This window comes from Leuresthes tenuis, unplaced genomic scaffold, assembly GCF_036924035.1.
Source record: "Leuresthes tenuis unplaced genomic scaffold, fLeuTen1.0.hap1 SCAF_19, whole genome shotgun sequence".
In the NCBI taxonomy this organism is placed as follows: domain Eukaryota; kingdom Metazoa; phylum Chordata; class Actinopteri; order Atheriniformes; family Atherinopsidae; genus Leuresthes; species Leuresthes tenuis.
Window position 1 is genome coordinate 27,316,993 of NW_027325373.1, and position 24,763 is coordinate 27,341,755.

Sequence of the window (24,763 nt, forward strand, 5' to 3'; positions counted from 1 at the left end):
CTCCATCTCCTGCTTCCATTTGCTTGGTGTGTTAGATGTTTTGTTACTCCCCTGCTTCCTTTAGTGAGAATGGTACAAGTAACAAATGTAGTCTTTTTGTAATTTTGGAAAGGAGGCTCTCTGATTTAAAAGGTCGGTTCCACACAGTTGCAAACAACATAGCTAGTCAAGCCCTACTTGCTATTCTAATACTACCTATCATAGCTAATCTTGTTAAGTGCCCTTCAGCAGACCCTGCGCAGCCGGGACCCCGCTAACAGAAGGCATAGCCCTAAAGTCACCATGTGGTTCATTACCAACTTTTCCACATTTCTAATAGATTTTTTCAACTCAGTGACAAACCCTGATCACCCTATTGGTAGTTCATAGTAATAAAGGTGGCACGAGAGACACCAGTGACCATAGTGAAATGCATTCCAGGGGCCAAAGTAGGCCAATTTCACCCAACTGGAGGTTACTGAAATTATTGTTGTATCAGTGTGTAACTTTGCAAAAGCAACAAAACTCTGTAGTTTTCTCTTAAAACCTGCCAAATATTACCAGGGATGACATGTTTAGCCAAATATCATCCCTCACCCACTGTCTAAGTAGTGTCTAGCAAACAACGTCGGCTACATAGATTATTGTCAATGTTTCTTGGCAAAACCTGGTCTGATTAGGAGTGAAGCATCCCTCCCACTTTGGGTGGTGCATTTCTCATTTCTGGTAATCATCCAAAACCATAACAACCTAGGGCTGAGAACAGAACGCAGAGTTGCAAGCTCACAAGTTTCTCTACAGCTTCCCAACTGACAATGATAGATCTTTCCCATCCAAGTCAAGATTAGTGAAGGACATCTCTGATTAAATTGTGTCAGTAACTGTGTTGTTGTAGAAATGACTAATGGGTACGTTCAGTAGTCTTGTGTAAAACTTTATGAACACAAAGTACAGTTAGCCCCCTGAACTGCCTTCTCACTCACAGTGTAACCATGATGTTTGTACTCCAGTCTCGAGGTGAGGTGAACAAATCCAAACCTTTTTTCCCAACTGTGTTCCTGACCAGGAAAAACAAACGGCATCCACTAATCCAAGATTGCTGAGTCTTTGGCATAGTTGAAAAGAGTCAACTCACAGCTAAAAAACTCACTCTCTTGAAGATATTTCTCAAGTAAAAACAGTGCAGTGCAGTGCTCTGAAAAATGTGAGCAGATTCCTTGATCCTTTCGGCGCGCTAACTTCTGCTTTTAAAATGCTTGCTAGGATAATGTGCACACTCTAGTTCCAATTGGCAGATACTGATTTATGGGAAATCCTACCTTTCATTCACTGTGATTCGTGAGTGAAAAGCTGTACAAAAAAAGTCTTACAAGTGAGAGTTCAAGACCACTGGACAAAACAAGTTCCTTCTGCATGCAGCCATGTATTTGTTCAACTTTCAGTCATTTTAATTATTTAGCGCCAAATTACAACAAATGTCATCTCAAGGCACTCCAAAGATACAATCCAGTTCAAGCCAATTAGAATTCTATTCACTGTAATCCAATCAAATCCATCCATTTTCTATACCCGCTTAATCCAATTTAGGGTCGCTGGGGGAACCTATCCCAGCTGTCATTGGGCAAGAGGCAGGGTACACCCTAGACAGGTTGCCAGTCCATCACATAGCCACACCACAGATGAGACACACAACTATGCATTCTCATACTCACTCCAAGAGACAATTTAGGGTCACCAATTAACCAAACATACATTTTTCTGTTTTTTTGGATGGTGGGAGGAAGAGGGAGTACCGGGAGAGAACCCATGCATACATGGGGAGAACATGCAAACTCCACGCAGAAAGGCCCTAGCTGGGAATCAAACCTGGAACCCTCTTGTTGTAAGATGAGGGTGCTGACCACGGAACCACCATGCAGCCCCCAAATTAGTCCAATTCATCCAGAATCAATTAAAATAAAAGTAGACTAGCTAAGGTAACCAACAGATTGCACCGAAACTTCCTTTTGATCCAATCCCCCTTCCTGAATGTGCACTAGGCGACTGTGAAAAGATCCCTCCATCAGAACCAGACTTAAAGAGAGTGGCCATCTGCCTCGACCAGCTGGTGTTTGAGAGGGGAAATCAAACAGCGTTACACCAGACCAGGGATACCTGCTGAGAGAGAGAAAAACAAACTAATGACAACAATAATGTTATATGTGCATCAAGAAAAAAGAGAACAGAGTAAAGATGGCTGCCCTTTCTCGGTCTGGATTTGTTGAAGTTGTCTTCCCGTTAAAATACATACTTGGGACGGGAAATTTAATTGAAGAGAAGTTTTGATGCAATTGGATGGTTTGCTTTCTTTTTTAATTGCCATTGCATAAGTTGGACTAATTTTGATTTTAATGAATATGATTTAATTGATTATCTGTCTGTCTGTCTGTCTGTCTGTCTGTCTGTCTGTCTGTCTGTCTGTCTGTCTGTCTGTCTGTCTGTCTGTCTGTCTATCTATCTATCTATCTATCTATCTATCTATCTATCTATCTATCTATCTATCTATCTATCTATCTATCTATCTATCTATCTATCTATCTATCTATATGTGTGTGTGTGTGCTCCTGCTTGAAAAAAAAATATAATCAATAGCGAGTGTTGCTGGGAGGGATGAGAGGGATGGTTACAGCAGTCTGCTTGTCTGTGATTCGCTGACTTACGCTCTAATTGGATCAAGTAGGAACTTGCTTAGCTGGATGCTTTGTGCTGGGTTAGGAGCAGCTTGGAAGGAAAGGAAGAAAGGAGAGTGGGAGGAGGCCAGAGGCTGCCATGCTTACCACTTGAAGATAAATTGAGAGAGGAAGAGGGAGAGAGAAAGAAAGGGGAGTATCCAGTCTTTTCTGACCCTCTCTGCTACTGCAGCCCCCCTCCCGCTCTCTATGGTTCTTTTTCAATCTCTTTCCCCTTACTCATCTGTTTCTTCTGCTGTGCTGATCGGAAGGACACCTGCCGCTCCCTGATGATTCAGCCTTTTAGCTGCTCGAGGCACTTTAGACAAGACAGCATGTCCCACCTGCCACTGCAGTGCTTGGCCATACTGTCCTTGACAATACAGTTGCTGCAGCCGACCCATCACATCGACACTACCGCTTCTGTTTCTCTTGCCAAAGTGTTCAGGTGGGTGAGTGTTGCTGTTCAACCACTGCTAATGACTAAACCACAGGGAACAATTCAATAATGCAATGTTCTGAAAATCTTTTTATTTATCTTTAATTGTATTCAATTTTTGCAGAAAATTTTACTACTATTCAGTCCCATGATTGCGTTTTTATGTGAAAAAGCATGTGAAACGAACTAATTTCCCTTTGACGCTGGCTGTCTACATACCTCCTCAATTGCTATCAGACTTTGACTTTCTGAAGGGCATTTTGTGTATTTTTACCTTCTTTAAAAATTCCTGCTTGGATTCTTTGACCTCATGATGGAAAATATACTAATGGACACTGGTGGCAGACAGCCACTGTATGATTCGCTGTTTTAATAGTTGAGGCATTCAGAGACACAGTTTATCCAGCAATTCAAAAGGATGACTGAGGGAATGGAGGACTTCACTGCAGGACCAGCTCCCTCTCCAGGAACAGCCTCCCCCACTTGCTCTACTCTTAATACTGGACCAGTCCCAGAGGAGAAACCAGAGGAGACAGAGGCAGCTGGTGAGAGTGAGGAAGAGCGCGTAAAGGGAATTGCAGAGGGAGGTGTTGGTGGCAATGAGGAGCATGTGGGGGATTTGGAGATTGTGGCCTTGCCGGGGACCTGCTGTGTGTGCATAGAGGTGGAACAGATTAATCACTGCTTGCACTCTGAAAAAATCTGCATTCTGCCCATCCTGGCCTGTCTGCTTAGCTTAGCCCTCTGCACAGCTGGCCTCAAATGGGTCTTTGTGGATAAGATCTTTGAGTATGAACCACCCACTCACTTAGATCCAAAACCCATTGGACAGGACCCAATTATTATATCAGTTGACCCTACGCTTGGAATCACTGTCTCAATTCCTCATTCAACTCCCTCTACTGTGTCCCTAACAACCACCATTGCTATTACCCCAGGACATCCTGAGGTTTTTGTGGAAGAGAAGTCTGTGCTGAATGCTGAACATCCTATGATTACAAAGCAGAGTCCCCACCCACAAACAACACAGGAGTTCAATAATATCATCCAAACTATCTGTAAGTATTCAATGTTGTTTTTCTTTCTAAATAAATTGACATCTAATATGAAGATACTGAATACTTTAACATTGGGCATGATACAAGCTAACCTCAAAAAGTAATTTTCATAAATCTAAAAACAAAATTTAGTACTGCTTAAAAAAGTGTTTTAAAGTTTTTTTCCCCTCTAAAAATCACAGATTTTGTCATTAATTTATCAAGCTGAGATTTGTAAAGTATTTAAATGGTCTTTGCACAGAGGTTGCGCTCCCTGAATGTCTCATGTTCCGTTCCTTAGTTCTATCAGCTCTTTCAATGAATTTATTAAAGAAAGAGAAAAAAGCAGGCTGTTATTTGCAGAGATTACCCTACAAACCCATTGCTTGACTTTTTAAGTATTCGGCACAGGTAGGTGGGTTCTGCTATCAAGATGTTTTGTTTTTCTGTCGTTTCTTTTTGCTGCAGCAGAGATTTACATCCTCATCTCCAAATTCCTATATGTTGTGGAATCACTAACTCTCATTTAAAGGTTGGATATGTTGGATGGATGTTGATTTTTGTACTGACTAATGTTAAAGTCGTTCTTTTCTTATTATCAAATGGCTTTAGCATCACTGTAGCATCATAAGTATACTGTCACTACTGTTAGTAAAGATACCTTTATTTATTATTGATATCCTCTTTATGTGCCATGGTGGTCTTATGTTGCTTTATTAACCTAAATCCTTTCCTGTAACCGAACAGTGGAACTATTAAACACTTATTTATAGTTTTATCAGTAATATTATTGAGAACAGAGCAGAATTTGAATTTGCTTAGAATTCAGTGAAATGCTGAGCAAAATTCCAAATAAAACAAAATATTCCTTCCTCTTGAGAATTACAGTATTATGATTTATGCTATGTTGTAGTAACATTACTACAATTGTAACCTTAACTAATATCATAGATTATAGACCTAAGCCCATACAAAAAGTTACGCTGAGCAGGAATGTTTCCTGAATCATGAGTTCAACACAAATACTACAAATATTATCATCATTATTTATATTCTTATTATCACTATTATCATTAATCTTAATCTAAATTAATAGAAGATTCAGAAAATCTAGCTTTATTAGAGTTATTGTTGACCACAATGTATCCAGAAACCAATGGGAAAACCTTTCTTCTATTAAAAGAGCTCATATCTTTACTTTTTCCAGTAGATATGTGTATGTATGAATGTATATACTGTTTATGTATATATATATATATGTTCACTTGCTTGGTTGTTGCCAGGCATAAAGGCTTTATGTTATTCAACTCTGATGTACTAAACATGAGCAGATGACTGGTCACATGAGTAAGCAACTGTTTCTGACTTACAAGAGCGAGTACAGTCAGCACTTGTTGACATGAAATAATAATCCCAAGTGTTGAAAATAATTTCTTAAGATCTTTCTATTTCCATTACAGATATGACCAAGATAAGTTGTTTTGCTTGTGTCTTTTTCCTCCAAGTTTTGTTGTTGATAGCGACCAGTATTCAGTTTATCATGGCCATGTGTTACATAGACCATACCACGACTTGCTGATCACACTAAACTGACTGCTTTATTGGTGATAGAAACCAGACTGAAGCGTATTTCTTATGAATAGACATTTTAAAAGTTGACATTTAAATTTGTGACCTTGACCTCACTGAATAAGGGCTGCTCATTCAAGCAAAACTGAATTTAATCTGAATTATTACTCTCCTTTTTTCAATAACATTGAATTCGTAATCTCTCTGCTGCAAACAGGCATGTCCTGAAATGGCAATGTGAAAGAGCCCTGAAATGTGTGGATGCATATTTCTAGCCTTATGAATAAGTGAAAATCAATAAATGATGCATGACACAAACTGAAACTGGGTGCTGTGATACAAGGAGACTTCCTGTTTTCTGCCTGTACTCCATTTCAAGGTCAGAGCAAACTGGAGGCTAATTGAAGCCCCCCCTTTCCTGTGCCGCCAGGAAAAAGAACACTCGCATATGGTCTGTCTGCCAGTGGCTCGCAACGATTATGTTTCTCTTGTGGTCATAACACTGTGATTCATTACCTTGCCTGTGTTAGCTAAGCTACAATGATGGTGACAGCAGGGGCTTCATTAGTCTTTATAGTCATATTCACCAAACTGGTAAATTGAGTAAATCAAAACATTTTCATAAATCATTGATTTCCGCAAACATTAAAAATGATACTTCTTCATACATACCTTGTTTATGTAATTTATTTTGAAAAAATGTTGCAAAACAATAACGATTTTTAAAAAAAAACAACATTCTCCCCATTCGTGAATTATGAATATGTTGATAAGTGACAATTTATTGGGAGTACCATGAGAGAGAACAATGATGACATCGTCCTAGATATATGTCCTCAGATAACTTTTAATGTGAGAGGATTTTCTAAACTTTAACTGACATCTTGATTAAATATGCCAATAAAATTAGAAAATCACAAAGAAGCATCAACATTTCAAATTAGTTAAGTGAAAAAAACTACTTTTTGAACCCATCACAAAAACAGCTCCAAATAGAAAATTTAAAAAAATTTAAAGTGACTTTGTTTAAACAGATTAATGAAGTCCAAGTTAATTTTTTCTGTGGAATTCCACCATTACCAGTGTTCCGTCGGTAGTGCTCATTTCCCATAGTAAATTTAAAAAAACAAAAAGTGTATCAATACAACAGGCAATGGTGTCATTTAATTACACCCAATTCAATTCAGTTTTATTTATATAGCGCCAAATTACAATAAATGTCATCTCAAGGCACTTCAATAATACAGTCTAATTCAAGACAGTTGGAGTTAATTTCAATGTAATCAGAATCCAATAGAATCCAATGAATTACAGATAACACTGAAAATTCTCTTCGGTCCAATCTCCCGTCCTGAGCATGCATGAGGCTACTGTGGAGAGAAACAACTCCCTTTTAACAGAAACAAAATCTCTGGTAAAACCAGACTCAGGAAGGGGTTGTCATCCACCTTGACCAGCTGGGGTTTAAGAGGACAGAAAAGATGGGACAATAAACACCATAACACCATTCAAAGGATACCTGTTGACATAGGGAGACACAAGTTAATAACCACAATAATGCCAAATGTACATGATGTCCTAATGTCACAAAGAAATTAAATGGGGTGCAAAAGAGAGTAAAGTGAAGAAAGGTGTGACATAAGAGGCTCCCCAAAAGACTTGGCCTATAGCAACTTAACTATGGGATGTTTCAAGGTCACCTGAGCCATCTCTAACTATAAGCTTTATCAAAAAGGAAAGTTTTAAGTCTAATCTTTTAGGTAGAGATGGCGTCTGCTTCCCGGACACATACTGGCAGCTGGTTCCACAAGAGAGGGGCCTGATAACTGAAGGCTCTGCCTCCCATTCTACTTTTAGAAAACTCTAGGAACCACAAGTAAACCTGCAGTTTGGGAGTGAAGTGCTCTGTTGGGAAAATATCTATGAGATTCTTAAGATATGATGGAGCTCGGTCATTAAGAGCTTTATATGAATTCTATTCTGAATTTAACAGGGAGCCAATGAAGAGAAAGTAAAACTGGAGAAACATGATCTCTCCTGTTAGTTCTCATCAGAACTCTGGCTGCAGCATTTTGGATCAGCTGGAGGCTTTTCAGAGAATTTGCGGAACAGCCCAATAATAAAGAATTACAGTAGTCCAATCCTGAAGTAACAAATGCATGAACTAGTTTCTCTGCATCACCCTGAGACAGGATGTTCCTGATTTTGGCAACATACAAAGGTAAAAGAAGGCAGTCCTAGAAACCTGTTTTATATGTGCGTCAAGTGATAAATTCTGGTCAAAACTAACTCCAAGATTCCTCACTGTAGTACTAGAAGCCAAGGAAATACCATCTAGAGTAACTATATAGCGTGACAATTTCTCCCCGAGGCGCTCAGGTCCAAAGAGAACGACTTCAGTTTCGTCCGAATTTAAAAGCAGAAAATTCTGAGTCATCCAGGTCTTTATGTCTTTAAGACAGGCTTGTAGTCTGAGATAAGTACAGCTGAGTATCATCAGCATAGCAATGGAAATTTATACCATGCTGTCTAATAAGATTACCTTAAGGAAGCATCTATAAAGTGAAAAGGATCGGTCAAAGCACAGAACCCTGAGCAACTCCATGACTTACAAATTCTTTACACTAATTGGAATTGTCCAAAAGGCCCATTTTCTTTGAGCCACTTGGGTGGAAGCTACTTGCATTAAGGATACAGCTGTAACTGTACTGATTGTTGTTGAATTCATATGGTTTGTTAAAATTTAGCTTTGCAAACCTAAGCCATAATGCCATGTAATTTCAAAAGAGAATACCTTTCTATTGGCCTTCCATACAAACAAACCATACTCTTCTAATTGTACTGTCACAAACATTTAACATGCTAACTGAGGCATGTAGAATGATGAACTGAAAATGATTTGGACATGGTCTTATAACCCTTCCCAGAGTGAGATCAATGCAATTCCCAAGATCAATGCTTATATTCCAAATGTTCCTTTTTGGTATTGTGTAAAAACATACCTGAATGCTCTAGACCAGCAAACAACCAAAACACCTGCTTTTATCGAGGTGCTCAAACCTGCTGCTGATGATGTCTCTGGAGAAAAAGATATTAAGAAATCAAGAATCAAGAATTTTATTTAGGCATATTTATTAGAACATAATTCAATTTATCAAGCAGTTCAAACTTCTGTAGAATCTGAAGAAAAATTCTTCATAAATGGATGTTGGTGGTTGCACAAAATCTTCTACTCTTGAAGCTGACATCATTCTATGATAACATAATTCTCTAAAACCTTGTAACTACCTAATCAGAAATTGGGTGGTTAAAAAAAATCTTTTGTCTCCAGATTTAAAGACAGGAACCACTTGAAGGATTTTTAGGTAATTATGTATTATTGTCGTGTCTTTTAAAAATTTAAGATTTAAAAAACACAAATCAATAGCTTTTAAATGAACCAGAAATGACCTGATCCCATCATGACCAACTGCTGAATTATTCACATTAGAAATAAGATTAGCAGCTCTAAAGTGAAGGATGGCAGCCTTGCAGGAACTCAGATGGAGATTGTTGTGTTCATTTGTCTTCGAGAGGATACAAACTCAAACTCTAGGTCAGAATTTATTAAATGGTTCAAGGTTCAAGTTACACAGCGCTATGGACCTCTCTCTGCCATGCAGTCTGATCAGAAAAAGGGTAACGCTCTTTTTAAACTTTTGTATTGCCATACAAATATGATGTAAATATTATTGGTCCAAAAGTTGCGGAGAAGCCATGGTTTAGGTTTGGCTTTCCCTGATTGGTCCTTGGGCTGATATCAGCCTCATACCCCATCTCTGCTCCATTCAGATGTCTTCTCCCTGTTTGGGAAAACTCCTCCCTATCTCCCTGTGTCCAGTACTTTTCCACTATAAGCTTCATCCCACCTGTTTTGACTCCCCCTGTAAAAGTTTCTCCTAACACTCAGCTCAGTCTCTTTCCTGTTTTAACTCTTCACACTGTGGGATCAATGCTTGTTTCCTTCAAAAAGGAGAGTATCAACTCTGTATAAGCACAATGCATATGTATCATTAATGTTAATATTAAACCCTCAACAAGATCCACTGAAATGACTCTCTTGCGTAGCTACTGCAAATACTAGTTTCATCAACCAGATAGAATGGAGAAGTGGCTGCAGTCTTTATACTACTCTGGATCTGGTTGATTGCTCACCATGTACTTTTACTATCAAAAGAAACCATCAAATTAATTGGTGAAATATTTTTTCTTTGCCGTTCTAATTAGTTCCATTCATCCATCCACTGTCATCCGCTTATCATCATCGTCATGGAGGCAACAGGTTCAGGAGAGAAACCCAGACATCCCTCCCCTCAGCGACACTGTCCAGCTCCTCCTAGGGTTTTCTTAGGCCAGAGGGATAAATAATCCCTCAAACGAGTTCTAGGTCTGCCACGGATCCTCCTCCCAGTAAGACGTGCTCAGAAAACCTCCAAAGGGAGGCAACCAGGAGGCATCCCAAGCAGATGCTTGAACTACCTCAACTGACTCTTTTTGATGTGGAGGAGCAGCAGCTCTACTTCGAGTTCCCTCCAGATGGTTAAGCTCCTCACCCTATCTCTAAGGTTGAGCCAAGCCACCCTGTGAAGCAAACCCATTTCAGCCGATTGTATCGATTGAATCTTGTTATTTTGGTCACTATGCAGATCTCCTGACCACAAGTAAGGGTTGGAACAAACATGGACAAGTAAATTGTAAGTTTCGCCTTCCTGCTCAGCTCCCTCTTTATCACAACGGACCAGAATGGCGTCCTCATTACAGTTGACAAAACCCCAATCTGTCTTTCTATCTCTTGTGTTGTCTGAGCTCCCTTTAGTCGAAACACACTCTCCGGTCCACTTTCTTAAAAATGGGAACCACCACCCCGGTCTGCCATTCCACAGGCATTGACTCAGACCTCCATGTGACATAAAAGAGGCATGTCAGCCAAGAGAGCCCCACCATGACCAGAGTCTTTAGCATCTCAGGGCGAATCTCGTTGACCCCAGGCGCTTTGTCACTGGGAAGCTTTTTAACAACCTCAAGGACTTCTGCCAAGGTGATGGATGAGTCTTCCCCCAAGTCCTCAGACTCTGCCTCCTCAGTGGTGAACATGCTAGCCGGATTGAGGAGAGCCTCAAAGTGCTCCTTCCACAGCCCGACAATATCCTCAATTTGGCTCAGCAGTTCTCCACCCAGGTGAAGCACAACATGGGAAGGCTCCTGCTTTTCCTTTCTGAGTAGCTGAATGGTTTGCCAGACTTTTATTTAACCGAGTTGCACATGCATTTTGAAATGTTTTATTATAACTCTTTACATGCATGATGCATGCATGAGCTTTTAATAAACTTCTTCTATTACCGGTATTTTACAACGTCATTCTGGCTGCTTGCGGCTTCTCCTCCTCTTCTTCTTTTTCTTCTCCTTCTTTAGGTTCTGGTAGGCTAGACGTAGCAAAGGCGCATTACTGCCCCCACAGGTCACAAATAGAAGTTTGGATAGCTCACAAATCTCGCGAAACAGATTTTTAACGTGACGACAAATGTAGTCGAGTTTGATCTTGTCACACCCCTATACAGTACCTTTATCTTAAAAAATATTACAAGAGGCTATCTTAAGAAATAGTGTTTCAACATCATTACTGTAAGAAGTAAGAAAACATTTTCTGTATGATTGTTATTAAATTCATTGTGTCAATATACTGACATACCCCCACAAATTTTTGCCATCCTACAATGAGGTAGAGCATGTTAATTCGAGATTCCATAAAGATATGTAGACTTAGCAGTCAACTAATTTCATTTTCTGAAAATGCAATAACTGAAAATTCAGAATTCACAACAAGAAATGAAAGAATGAATCATAATTCTAAAAAAAACCTATGAGCATTTCAATTTAAATTGCTCTGTGTGTGACTTCTGCATGTCCACTAGGAGACTTTTGAATTGATCAGAACTGACAAAAATCCCATAAACAACCAAATCATAATAATAATAATAAGAAGAAGAAATATGGAGACATACTTAGAGAAATCCAACAGCTTTCTCCTCTCATTTTATATCTCCTATACAAATAAGTATGCATCCCAGTTCGTAACCCTCTTTACAGCAAATTCAATATACAGTAGAATAGAGGCCATTGTGACAGAAGTGCTCTAAGGTGACCAACACACAATTAGTAATGAACTTTCCTAAATGTGTGAGTGTACATGTGTGCTGCATGTAATGATCAGAAGTTGGAGGCATAGTGATAGACTGGAGATCTATCCAAATTTATCCCACATTTATCTTAAAAAGATTCAGAATAGGCTGCAAGCTTATTCTGAGTAGCACATCCCAGTGACAGAGCCTGAAACTGTCTGTAGGGATGAAAAAGGCTGAGGCCATCATTCTCATTTTTGTTTTTATATGCAGCCCTAATTGTAATGTGAAAGGCATCCCTGCATATAATTGAGACTAGAATCCACTTTTGAACACTCCAGAATTGGTGATATCGTGAGAATTTTCACATTTAGAGTATCTTAGATAAGTACAAATATGCAGATATGTTCGTTTTATATGTAGTATGGAAATGGATGTCTTCTCCTATCTCAAGAAAGTCAAACAAAATAAAACACAGCTGAGAATAAGGCTTAACTAACAACTAACAGCAAATAAATTTGTCAAACTAAAGGTAAAAGTTATCCATGTAACATTTCTTGTATTTTTAAGTATTTTTAAGTGATATAAAGTTGAGACATTCGTATATCATGTTTTTGTGATACATGGGGGTGGCTGTAGTTTAGAATGTAGAGTATTTGACTTTTAATTGGAAGATTGTTGGTTTAATTCCCAACTTCACCTAAGTATCCTAGGCTAGATACTGAACCACTGCTTCCCAATGTGGTTCTCACTTGTATGTCGCTTAGGATAAAAGTGGCTGCTAAATAAAAGTAATGTAATATATTTGTAAAGCGTTTGATTATTTTAAACTACTAGTAGTTGTTGTTACCTTAGTAAGAACATATTTCCAGAATTTTAGCCTAAGTACAGCAGGTTTCACAACAGGTTGGCAGAGGCTAGAAATAAGCATTATGGCAGGATGTACGATTATTAGAGCTTCCAAGTGGGTTGTAGGTGGAGAGAGACATTAGGATGGCATGGGCCTTACACCAATTAGGGCCTACATGGATGATATGACACTGGTGACTACAGTAGTGCCATGAATGAAGAGAATACTTGAGAAACTTAATAAAAATCTAAAGTGGGCTGGTATGAAAATCAAACTTTGTAAGCCTAGCAGTATCTTAATAAGTAGAGGGAAATTAAGTGATAGAAAGTTTGTAATAGATGAAGAAATGCTATGTTCGTTATGTTCAGGTACTGCAACTGTAAGGCTACTGTAGTTGCAAAGGACCTGAATCTGATTTTTTCGCTCATATGTGACCCATATCTGATTTGCTTTTGACAGTGAGAACAGCACAAGTCGCATTAAATCTGACATTTTCGAATCAGAATCAGGCCACTTTTAAATGTGGTACTGAATCGGATACGTATCTGATTTTTTTGAATGCGACCGCTATCTGAACAGCCAGCGCATTTAATGCGACTTTGACGTCATTCTGACCCGCGCTGCACTATTTTGTAAATAAATGAGAAATAAAGTTCATTGAAAAAAAAATAAAGTGTGCCACAGGCAGGGAAAGGCAGGAGCCATGAACAGAATCAAAACAAACATAGAGGACAGCAGTGAAGCAGGTGGCCAGTGGATTGATAGGGAAGTTTTAGACCTCATTAGTATTTGGGGTGACACTTTGGTGCACAATACAAAGGTTGGCAAAGGTGCGGTAAACCGCCCCCGTTGCTACCCAATATAGCCCTAATTCCTCTTGCTTTCTCAAGGAGATGGATCTCCTGAACGACTTGTCTCCTATTGAAAGTCTCAGGGAGAGGTGCTGACAAATGGGATGAAAGGTATTCCTCGACATTCTAAAGTTCTGGAAGAATTCCTGCTCCGTGTAACCAGCCACATCCTGATCCCACCACTCCTGGGTCTGACGCCGCATCTAAATACTTCTCTGTGCGGATGTTGCAGTTATTACTCCACATAAAGCCATCATTAACATCTGAATTTTCTTCCTCCTCTTCCTCCCTCGTAATGTGACCCGCTCACAGATTTGCCGGCTGCTACACACTATTTTTAGCATTAAGTCATACAGTCCTGTAGAAACCGGTTGCCGTTGCCATGGTTGCTTCTGTAAACACCATTGTGGCGTGGTCTATGGGCGTGATGTCATCAATGAGCTGTTCATACAGCAATCTGTCTACGAGGTCACAATTAAAGACGTAATGTAAACAGCCAAACAAAAAATCAGATTTGAGCAGTAAATCGGAATTGTGCATTAAGATCTGCAGTGTGAACGTAGCCTAAGGCATATTTTGTCAGGCTGTAAGGTTATCCTGTCACAAGGCCGATATACGTGGCAATATAACCAAGTATGAAAAAGATTAGCTGCAGGTATTGAAGATAAACAATGGCAGGTACATTTAGGAAAAGGGAAGACAGTGGCATTTCAGTTTGTTCAAGAGGGGAAGAAAGTTAATAAGACAATAAGGAGGCAAGGCAGCTTAGAGGATGCTTTTGATTGGGAGATGCAGGTATAGATTTAGGAGGAAAGCTTGCTGTTCCCCAGGAAATAGTCTCTACAAATCTAAGGACTGATATAGTCTTGTAGTCTAGGAGTAGAATGAGAGTCTATTTCATAGAGCTGACTGTTCCTTGGGAGGAATTAGTGACAGAAGCATATGAAAGGAAAAAAGCTTATGTATGTGGAGCTGGGGGCAGAAGCAGAGCAGCGAGGATGGAAAGTTAGGATCTGTCCAGTGGAAGTAGGATGTAGAGGATTTGTTGCAAAGTTTGTTGTCTCATTATTGAGGGAGTTGGGTGTAAGTGGACAAGAGTGTGAGGAAAATAGGGAAGGATGTGTCAGATGAGACATTAAGGGCCAGTCAGTGGATTTGGATTAGAAGAAGCAATAGTAGCTGGGGGCCCAGCAGGTGGAGCACTTAGGGTAAACAGACTCTTGGGAGAAGCAAGAAAGAAATCCAGGATGTATTTAAGTAGAGAATGTGGCCCATGTGAGACTTTTGAAACCAGGTGTCCATTTCAGGTGAGTTGACCTGTATGGTATTGTATTTACTGGCATTTGTAGTGACTGTAGGACTTTTTAGGAGTTTATCTGCTGAATCTGCTAGTGTGTCTTGTCCTGCCTCCACCTCTGGCACCCTCAATGCTTTCATTAACCCCTACCCGAACTAGGGTTTGAATCCCATTCCTGCTTATCTTTACCTCTTCTATATCTACCCCCTACCCGAACCACGGTTTGTATCCTCACCCCGCTATGACTGGTGTGCAGTTGGTCAGAGGCTGGGATAGCTTGTGGTTGTGGAAAACAAGATGGTTGTTGTGGTGTGAGGAGCAGTGATGGCATTAGGGGAGTGACTCTGGGACGCCAGTGATCACTGTCTAGCCTCCAGGAGGTGTCATGGGCCGGACACTGATGAAAGGAGGTTCCCATCTGATGACCCCAATAACATGTTGGTCAGCACTGCTCACTGGTCTATATACAGGGCTTTTAGGGATTATTCACTGAGTCTGGTCTATTTTCTTTTGTAGCACAAATTTCTTGTCTTTACTCCGAATAAAATAAAGTAAAAAGTTTGGACCCACTTTTCCATACATTTTGAATGAATGGATGTGTCCAAACTTTTGACTGGTAATGTACATTTCTGCTCTGATACTTCCATTTGCATAATTGTACAATTGAACAATGACCTAGTATAATTTAGCTTCCTCCTCTGAGAGTCACTCTTTGGTTCAAACAAGTATGATTGCAAAACCCCATTATTGGAACTGGCCATAAAGTAGCATAGCAGAGTCATTATTAAAAAGGCTGAGTTGCCAGTGCAGGTGTCATATTCTGACTGGCAAAGATGTGGGAAGATCAGGTTAACATTCAAAGCTCTATAGTAACTGAATGAGGACAAAGGAATGGAGACATTTTAAGGCCATAAGAGATTAAGGTGCTCACAGATACAATTCCATCAGTGCATCAGTCACTGCATAGTTGAAGCACTTTTATTGTCTGATGTTTGAAATGTGTAATTGGTAAACTAGTTCTTACCTTCTTCAAGATAAGTGGGCCTTGAGACTCAAATTCGCATCAAATTTACATTGTCAAGTTAGATCAGCTGTCATTTTATTTTGGCATGTTGAATGAGACACCGCTGCATTTGTTTTAGCTGCAAAGCTTTGATTATTTTTCAATGGGGACATTTCACATGGCTTACAGACATCTATAAAGTGAGTCTTCAACAGTCGTTTCCAACCACTACTAACAGGCATTGCAAGTTTTCAAATTAGACACTGATGTTACATGCAGATGTGTCAGATGGACAAATGCTTGTGCATTTTATGAAAATGCAAGAACTCTTTACAATGGGATCAACAAGCAGATGCAGTGTCCTGCATCAAACTGCATAAAGTGCAAAAATGCTGCTCATGCACAAACTGGAGTATGGTAATAGAAAAACATAAACCGATGACCTGTAACAATTGCCACTGCAGCCAAACCTGTCCAACTTTATGCACCAAATTGGCAATGACAGATAATGAGTCATGTGAGCCATATGAGCATGCTTTATTTTGAGATTAAGTCGCATCATACACATGTTGTAGTGTAAGTTCTCTGTCAAAGGAGTCATGTGTGTTCTATTTTTCCAGTGTTGAGAACGTGGAATACCTCAGATCTTAAGCACAATGTCATAGTTGGGGAAGATTCCCTTGTTTTTTCTGGTTAAACAAAGTTTTAGTGGCTCCCTATGGATTAATAACTTGAAGTGTCCTCAAACTGTTAAAGATGTCTAATGTGTTTATGTTCTTAGATTCAAATACAAAAAAAAACCAAAAAAAAAAAACAGTGAGCTGTGCTTAGTCTTGAAACCCCAACCAAGCTTCCTCATGTAGCCCTTGTGTGCACCTAGGTGTCGAGTTCACACAAAATGCTGATCTGAAGCTGATAAAAACCCTTGTCTACTACAGCCATCTGACACGAAAACTAATGCCAATCAAACAATTTTACATTGTACTGTAGGGTCAGATATTAGCAAGCTCTTTTTCTTCTTCCTTTAAAACAAAGGTAAAGAATGATATATATACACACACACACACACACACACCAAGTCCCCTACTTTCTGGTGTTTCATAAAACATAAAAAACATGATAAAGATATTCATCAAATCTCAGCTCTATAATTTTTCAGCTTTTCAGGTAGTATAGGGAGTCTTGCTCCCACTGTAAAAGACACGAGACACGAGCGAAATGGCATATGACAACAGTATTTTGAAAGTAGTCCTGGATGTTATGATGAAAATGTTAAATGTCAAAGTTACTTGCCTCCCCAAATTTTCTCTCATCCACAACAGTAAATTTCATGATTGGTCTAACAGAGTTCATTGATCCAGCATGTAGTACAAAAGCATAGAGTATTCTACAACCATAGCCTATTTTGCTGGTCAAAAAGCATCCACTGCAAAAGGAAAAACAAAAAAGAAAAACAAACCAAAAAAAAAGTATGATCATTGCATTGTCACTTTTTCTGAGCTTTAAATAACATGTGTTTTTGTTTTTTTTGCAACAGAGTCTCTAGACTGAACATAAAGTATTTGGTAGCATCAGTCAGCAGACAGTGAATGTTTTCTGTAGCACCAATCATACTAGTCTGTCTCATTATCTTAAATCTTGGCAGTCGTGGAAGAAGTATTCAGAAGCTTAACTTAAGTTGTACTCAGTTACACTTATGTGAAGGAAATTGTGCTTCTTCTTTGATTTATTTTAAATCGCAAAGAATATTCTCTGAACCCTGAGATACCCCATCATAATGTTTGCTTTCTCCAAAGAAGTGATGAAACAAAAATGTTGAAAGAAATAGCAACTCATTTGTGATACTGAGTAGCCTGCTTTGAGAATAAAAAGTGCCCAAGACCTGGGTAACTCAAAGTATTTGTTATTTGTTAGCATTTGTTAGGCTGTATGCTGTGCTCTAGTTTAATAAATGTTTATTAATTTATTAAATAAGGATAGAAACAAAATATATAGATAAGTTTGAAACAGTTTTCCAATTAAAGTATCATAGTGTTCATAGCAGATGCTAATTTGCACTTCTTAGAGGGGCTTTTATAAAACTTCAAAACACAAAAAAATACAACTATGAAATAAACATTACTATTAAGTGGCTTTTACTATAAAACTGCCTTTACCTTTTGTCAATGCAATATTTCTTTCTGCAGCTACTACCAGCATCTCTACTACAACCAAGACCTCCAGTCACATAATGCGTTGCAGTGACAGCCAGAAGAACTACTGTGTTAATGGAGGAGAGTGCTTCACCCTTGAAGTCATGCCAGGCAGTACAAAGTTTCTCTGCAGGTATGAGATAGACTTATGGTTCCCTTATGGTTCAAGTATTGATATAACTAAATATCTTTTCACACCACTGTTGTGATTAACAGTCAGTTCATTGACCCTAGGAGTGAGTGTGAGCATGCATGGTTGTTTATCTTGTTTGTCTTTGTGTGGGCCTGTGATGGACTGGCAACCTTTACAGGGTGCAACCTGCCCAGTGACAGCTGGGACAGGCTCCAGAGCATGATCAGTTCTTGATCACATGATTAATCTCTGGGTACCGAAACTTGGCACCGAAAGACGAGGCATGTTTTGATACTCAGTACTACCGAAGCATTTCGGTCGGTGCCTTAAAAGAACAGAAGTACCCAGCCCTACGTAGCACTCATCTTTGCAACCAGGACTATTACAGTACCCATACACAATGATCACAAACAACTTCCTTGAAATTGTACAACAGAATATCAGAGCTTTCACAACTATAAAATCAATCATACTTTATTTGATAAGCAGTATTGTCTGCTATTCTATGTAAAGAATATACAAGAAGTTACAAAAACAAGGATGACAGACAACCTTCGGTGTGGGTGTTGCATGTAAGGGAGAAGAGGAAGAAAAAATAATTCTGTGATAAGTGGAATGTTTGAATCCCTTCTTTGTGTCTAATTCTGGTTGATGAGCCAATTTAAGTGCATGATTTGTGAGTCAGATGCCAGGTACAGAATATCTGTTACCTGGTTATGACCAAAGGCGTGTTGTTTTAAAGACAAGGGTGCAGGCCATGCTGGCCATGAACGCTTTGGGGAATTGAGCTGAGGTATGTGCACTCCTAGAGGAGAGGCAGTAAGAGAGGGACTAAATGCAGCCTTATGGGCTAGCTGGAATTTTCCTTTTTGAAAATGTATCTTACCACTTTTATGCTGATTATATCCAGCTATACTGTTCCTTTCATGAGTCGGAGATTGGGGTGTTAGCTGATTTATTAAACTGTGTTGATTCCATCGAAAAATGGTTTACTAACAATTATCTTCGACCAAATGCTCCCAAAACGGAATCCCTGATCTTTGCCCCTGTCGATAAGATTCCACTGATCAGGCAACACCTTGGGGCCCTGGGCTCCTCTGTCCAGTCGAGCATCAGGAACCTGGGGGTGTTGCTTGATTAATCTCTCTCTTTGGATAAACACTCAAGGGCTGTATCAAAAAATAATTTATCATCTAAGGAACATTTCTAAAATTAAAAGTACCGACTTAAGGGTAAACTTTCACGTACCGATTTGGAGATGGTTTTACATGTTGAGATTATCCAGAATGCTGCAGCCAGGCTTTTAACTGGTGCTCATAGATGGAACAACATCACCCCTATATTATCTTCTTTACATTGGCTGCAAGTAAAGCAACAAATTGATTTTAAAATTCTTGTTCTGACTTCTAGAGCTTTTTATGGCCAAGCCCCAAAATATAGCTGTGATCTTTTAACTATTTATGCCCCAGCTCGCTCACTCAGATCTTCTGAACAAAACCTATTATCTCTCCCAAGAACCCGTTTTAAGACAAGAGGAGATCATGCTTTTCAGTCCATCGCCCCTCGACTATGGAACGCTCTGCCTCTTTCTATGTGCCTTACCAACAGTGCTGACTCTTTTAGAAGCCAACTGAAGAACCTTTTATTTGGACAAGCTTTTAGTTGACTGAATATCCTTGACTTCACCATTTTTAAACCCTGTTTTGTTCTTTTATTTTATTTTTTATGTTCTTAATCCCTGTTTGTTTTATACTTCCTTTTTTATCCTTCTCCGCTTTTTACTGTAAAGCACTTTGTGATTTCTAGCTGTGATAAGTGCTCTATAAATAAAGTTGATTGATTGATTGAGCTGGGAAAAGAGTATAACCCTTACATTGGAAGGTCTGGCCAAGAAAGAGAAGGGTACGCAGGTTTGAAATGAATTGGATTAAATTGAAATATACTTTATTGATGTATAAAGGGAAGTCATACTATTGAAAATAAACAGGAATAAGAACTAAACAAGTAAATTAAGAAATACAAATTTGTTCACATTCTGTGTGAAGTTGAAGTGAAACAGTGCAAAAAGTTTGGTTGACGTCTTCAGAGATCACCACGAATGCATTTGGAAGATGTGTTTGTAGCTTGGTAACAACTGAGCTGATGATGCACAATCAGTATCAGTACACAGGTAAACTCTCTCAGTACAATACAATGAAAACCTTTATTGTAATTGGAAAATAAGAGTACAATAAAATTTGTCATGCTTCACCTACATGTAGTCATCACAAAACCACTCTTAAATAAAAAGAAAAAAAACCCTTCTTTCAAGATCGGGTCCTCTGCCTGAGGCCTGGGTTCTACCCAGTATTTTAGCTGTTCCTAGAACTGCGATCTCTGATGTTGTTCCCGGGATCTGCTGGAGCCACTCTGCCAGTTTGGGTCATCGCCCAGAGTGATCTGATTACCAGTGGTACCACTGTTACCTTCAATTCCCACATCTTACAACTTCTATGTGGTGTGTATCATGTCAGGGCCTGGTGCAGTCCAGCTCTTCATACTTGAATACTCTTCATACTCTTTCTTGAATATCTGCCACCATGATGGTTACTGGTTCCTATTTTGGGAGATCTTCGTGGTCAGCTCTCAGATTCACTAGCCATTGAGCATTGGTGTTATGTGATGCTTCTCTCTCCCATATGCACTTCCAATATTGTTGAGTCTCAGCCCTGGGCGGGTCTTTTCTCATCTTATTACCCTGCCACTGAGAGTACACTTTAGATGGTACATTGGTGATCAACCTATTTGGCTTAGGCTTCTCTAGTGTACCTGCTCAGGTGGGTAACCAGAGCTGTGAGTCATTGTTTGGTAGTCTCTAGTGCCTCATGTATGGAGAGTTTGTTGTATTTCTTAGGTAGTTTCCTTATTGTACCTTTCTGAAGCTCTGATAGCTGATTTACCTCCCTCTGTGTTGCCTTGATCTTAGCCTCCAAGCTTTGTGTCCACGGGGGGTACTGCCCTTTACTATTCCTTGTGTTCTTTATCTTGTAGCCAAGCATCTCTAGGATCACTGCAGCTGTGTGTACGCCAGTTAATTGGCCTCTGTGATGGCATCGTAAATAGTGCTGCATTCACATCTTCAAGGAGACTTTCAGAATCTACTTTGTCTCTTAGCCTTGGCAAAGTGCTACACAGGCTCCAAATATCAGAGGCTAAGAGGAGATAATTGGTAACTTTCACCAGTGCTGTTTCTGTGCAATGATGCACTCTAAATCCTGACAGATTATTTCTGTGAAAATGATCATAAATTTGAGCTGCAACTATTTTTTCACGAACTTTAGGCAAAAAAGGATATTGGTCAATAATTAGCTAACACTTCTGAATCAAGAGTAGGCAAGGCAAGTTTATCTGTAGAGCACAATTCGTAGACAAGGCAATTCAAAGTGCTTTACAGTTATGTAAAATCACAAGAAGGCAAATAAAATCTTTAGAACCTAAAAATTATCATTAATTAATTCAATTAAAAGCAAAGGTGCATATAAAATACTTTAAGTTGTCATATGCACAGCTGAAAAGAACTGTTTTCAGCCTGGATTTAAACACTGTCAAGAGTAGGGTTTCTAAGTAAAGATTTAACTACAGCAGCCTTAAAAGTCTGAGGTACATGTCCTGTCAACAAAGACAGATTGATCAAATCCAATGTGGAAGTGTTGATTACGGGGAAAACCTCCTTGAACAATCTGGTTGGGATTGGGTCTAAAATAAGAGTTGATAGTTTAGAAGAGATTATTGCTGTTGTTAGCTCAGAGAGAGATCAATTGAACAGAATACAAATACAAATAAGGTTCTAAAGATACTTCTAAAGCTGCTGTACTTGATGATACATTAGTGATTATACTGGGAAGGATTCCATTGAGATTCTCTCCAATAGAAACAATTTTATTGGTAAAGAAGCTCATCATATCATCACTACTGAGAGTTAAAGGAATACATGGCTCAACAGAGACTGGACACTGCATCAGCCTGACTACAGTGCTGAAAAGAAAGCTGAAATTATACTTATTCTCTGCTATCAATGATGAATAGTAAGCAGTTCTGGTTTTAAATGTTGAATGGTGTTGTCGTGTTTGTTGTCCTCTCTTTTCTGTCCTCTCACACCCCAGCTGGTCGAGGCAGATGGCCACCCTTCCTAAGTGTGGTTCTGACAGAGGTTTCTTCCTATTAAAAGGGAGTTGTTTCTCTCCACAGTCGCTTTGTGCATGTTCAAGACGGGGGATTGAACCGAAGAGAAGTTTTGGGGCAATCTGTTGGTTTCTGTAGCTACAGAATTATTTTTTAATTTGCTTTGTATGTATGAATTGGACTAATTTTGGATTATGATTACAATGAATTGGACTCTAATTGGCTTGAATTGGACTGTCGCTCTATGTAAATAAACTGAATTAAAGTGAAGTATCCAGATCATTCATTGTCTTCCATCTCAGATCAGCTACCAGGGCTTTCTAATGGGGCTTGGTACCCATTCTCAGGTGGGATAAGGATAATGTTGTTTCCTCGCTGACCTGTCGTTCTGGCTCCATCCTGGCAAAGATGCTGTAGAATCTTTTTTGTACCTTATCAGTCTCTAGTTGTGATAGCATATTCTGTTTCCAAACATAAGATACGGTACGGATAAGGTCAGAAATTGTTTCTTAGATAGTTTAGATGTTGGGTTTTGAAATAGCCATTGGTCCTACATCCTCTACAAATATCAGCTCTCACTGGGACTGCTGGAATAGTAGCATTCCAGCAATGTGAGATTGTCCACTCTATTACATTCATGTCTTGTTCCAGTAGCCCACTTATCATCAGTATGTCCAAGACTCACAACAACTGACATGGACCTTGTAAATCTGGGCAAAACCAAGAGATGTTGTCTCTCCAGCAGTACCTCGGTCTTCCACAGGCCTCCTCCTAGTGGGATGTGTCGAAACACCATTCCAGGAAGTTGTCTGGAAGGCATCCTGAACAGATGACCAAATCACCTCAACTGGCTCGTTTTGATGCAGAGGAGAAAAAAAGTCTACTCCAAGCCCCTCCCAAGTTCCTCACTCTATCCCTAAGGGGAAGCCCAGCCTCACTTCAGAGGAAGCTAATTTCCACCATTTGTATTTGCAATCGCATTCTTTAGGTCACTACCCACAGCTCATGAAAATGGATAATGGTGGGAATGTAGATCAACTGGTAAATTGACCGCGTCACCTTCCAACTAAGCTGTGAAATTTATCTTGATGCTGCCCAAATCCATCTGTCAATCACCTGTTCCAGTCTACCTCCACTTGTGAACAAGACCACAAGAAACTTAAACTCCTCCGCTTGAGGCAGTGACTCACCCCCAACCTGGAGTGACTAATCCACCCTTTTCTGACTCAGGACCATCACCTCAGACTTGGAGGTGATAATTCTCATCCCGGCTGCTTCACACTACAAATTGTTCCAGTGCCTGCTGGAGATCTCTCCTGGATGAAGCCAACAGGACCACATCCATACATCCATCCATTCTCTGCCACTTCCCTGGATCTGGTTTGCGAGGGGGCGAAGCGTCTTAGCAGAGATCTCCAGGCTTTCCTCTCCAAAGCTACCTCCCTCAGCTCCAACCTGCAGTGGGCAATCCACCCTTTTCTGACTAAGGAAAATGGCCTCAGACTTGGAGGTGCTCATTCTCTTCCCAGCTGCTTCACACTTGGCTACAAATTGCCCCACATCCTGCTGGAGATCTCTGCTGGATGAAGCCAACAGGACCACATCATGTTCAACAAACAAACGCAATAATCCCAAGCTGACCAAACAGGAAACTCTCCAACACTAAGAGTTGCCTGGAATTGTGTACACAAAATATATTAACACAAACAGTGACAAAGGGCCACCCTGGTGTAATCCAACACGCACTGGAAGTGTTTCTGACTTGCTGCTCACAGTGTAAACCAAGCTCTCACTGTAGTTGACCAAATGTCTTGATACCCCATACTCCTGGAGCACTTTGCACAGGACACCATGAGGGACACAGTCATAAGCCTTCTACAAGTCCGCAAAACACATAAAGACTGGTTGGGCAAATCTCAATGCACCCTCCAATATCCTTGTGAGGGTAAAGAGAACCCCAGAATAGACTTTCCGAGGTAGGCTAAGAAACGTGATCCCCTTGTAGTCAGAACACCCGGTGGTTCCCCTTTTTAAAAAGAGGGACCACCATCTTGGTCTGCCAGTCCTGAGTTGCATGCAATGTTGCACAGGCGTGTCAACCAAGACAGCCCTACAACATCCAGGGCCTGAAGGAACTCGGGGTGGATCTCATCCAATGTGCCACCATCTTATGCCATGGAGATGTTCTCTCTCTCTACTTTATTCATCCCCCAGTTGGGGAAATTCAAATTAGTCGATTAGCACAAAAAAATAATAAATATTTACAATGATTGCATACTAGACAACAACAACAATAATAATAATAATAATCAATGACAAAATAAATAAATTTGAGAAGAACATGTCAGCAGTCACTATTAAAAAGCCTTATGGCTGTGGGGACAAA

The 24,763-nt window shown here is 39.7% G+C and overlaps 1 protein-coding gene across 2 annotated transcripts in view; it reads left to right on the plus strand.

The window, feature by feature from the left end:
* The first annotated feature begins 2,758 nt into the window (after positions 1-2,758).
* The window catches only part of nrg1 (neuregulin 1), an 86,902-nt gene continuing 64,897 nt past the window's right edge, over positions 2,759-24,763 (plus strand). For both annotated transcript variants that reach the window (XM_072371429.1, XM_072371430.1), the window contains exons 1-2: positions 2,759-4,184; positions 18,078-18,216. In XM_072371429.1, the coding sequence (XP_072227530.1) occupies positions 3,545-4,184; positions 18,078-18,216 (779 nt within the window). In that variant the 5' untranslated portion in view covers positions 2,759-3,544. The remainder of the gene's footprint in view (positions 4,185-18,077; positions 18,217-24,763) is intronic.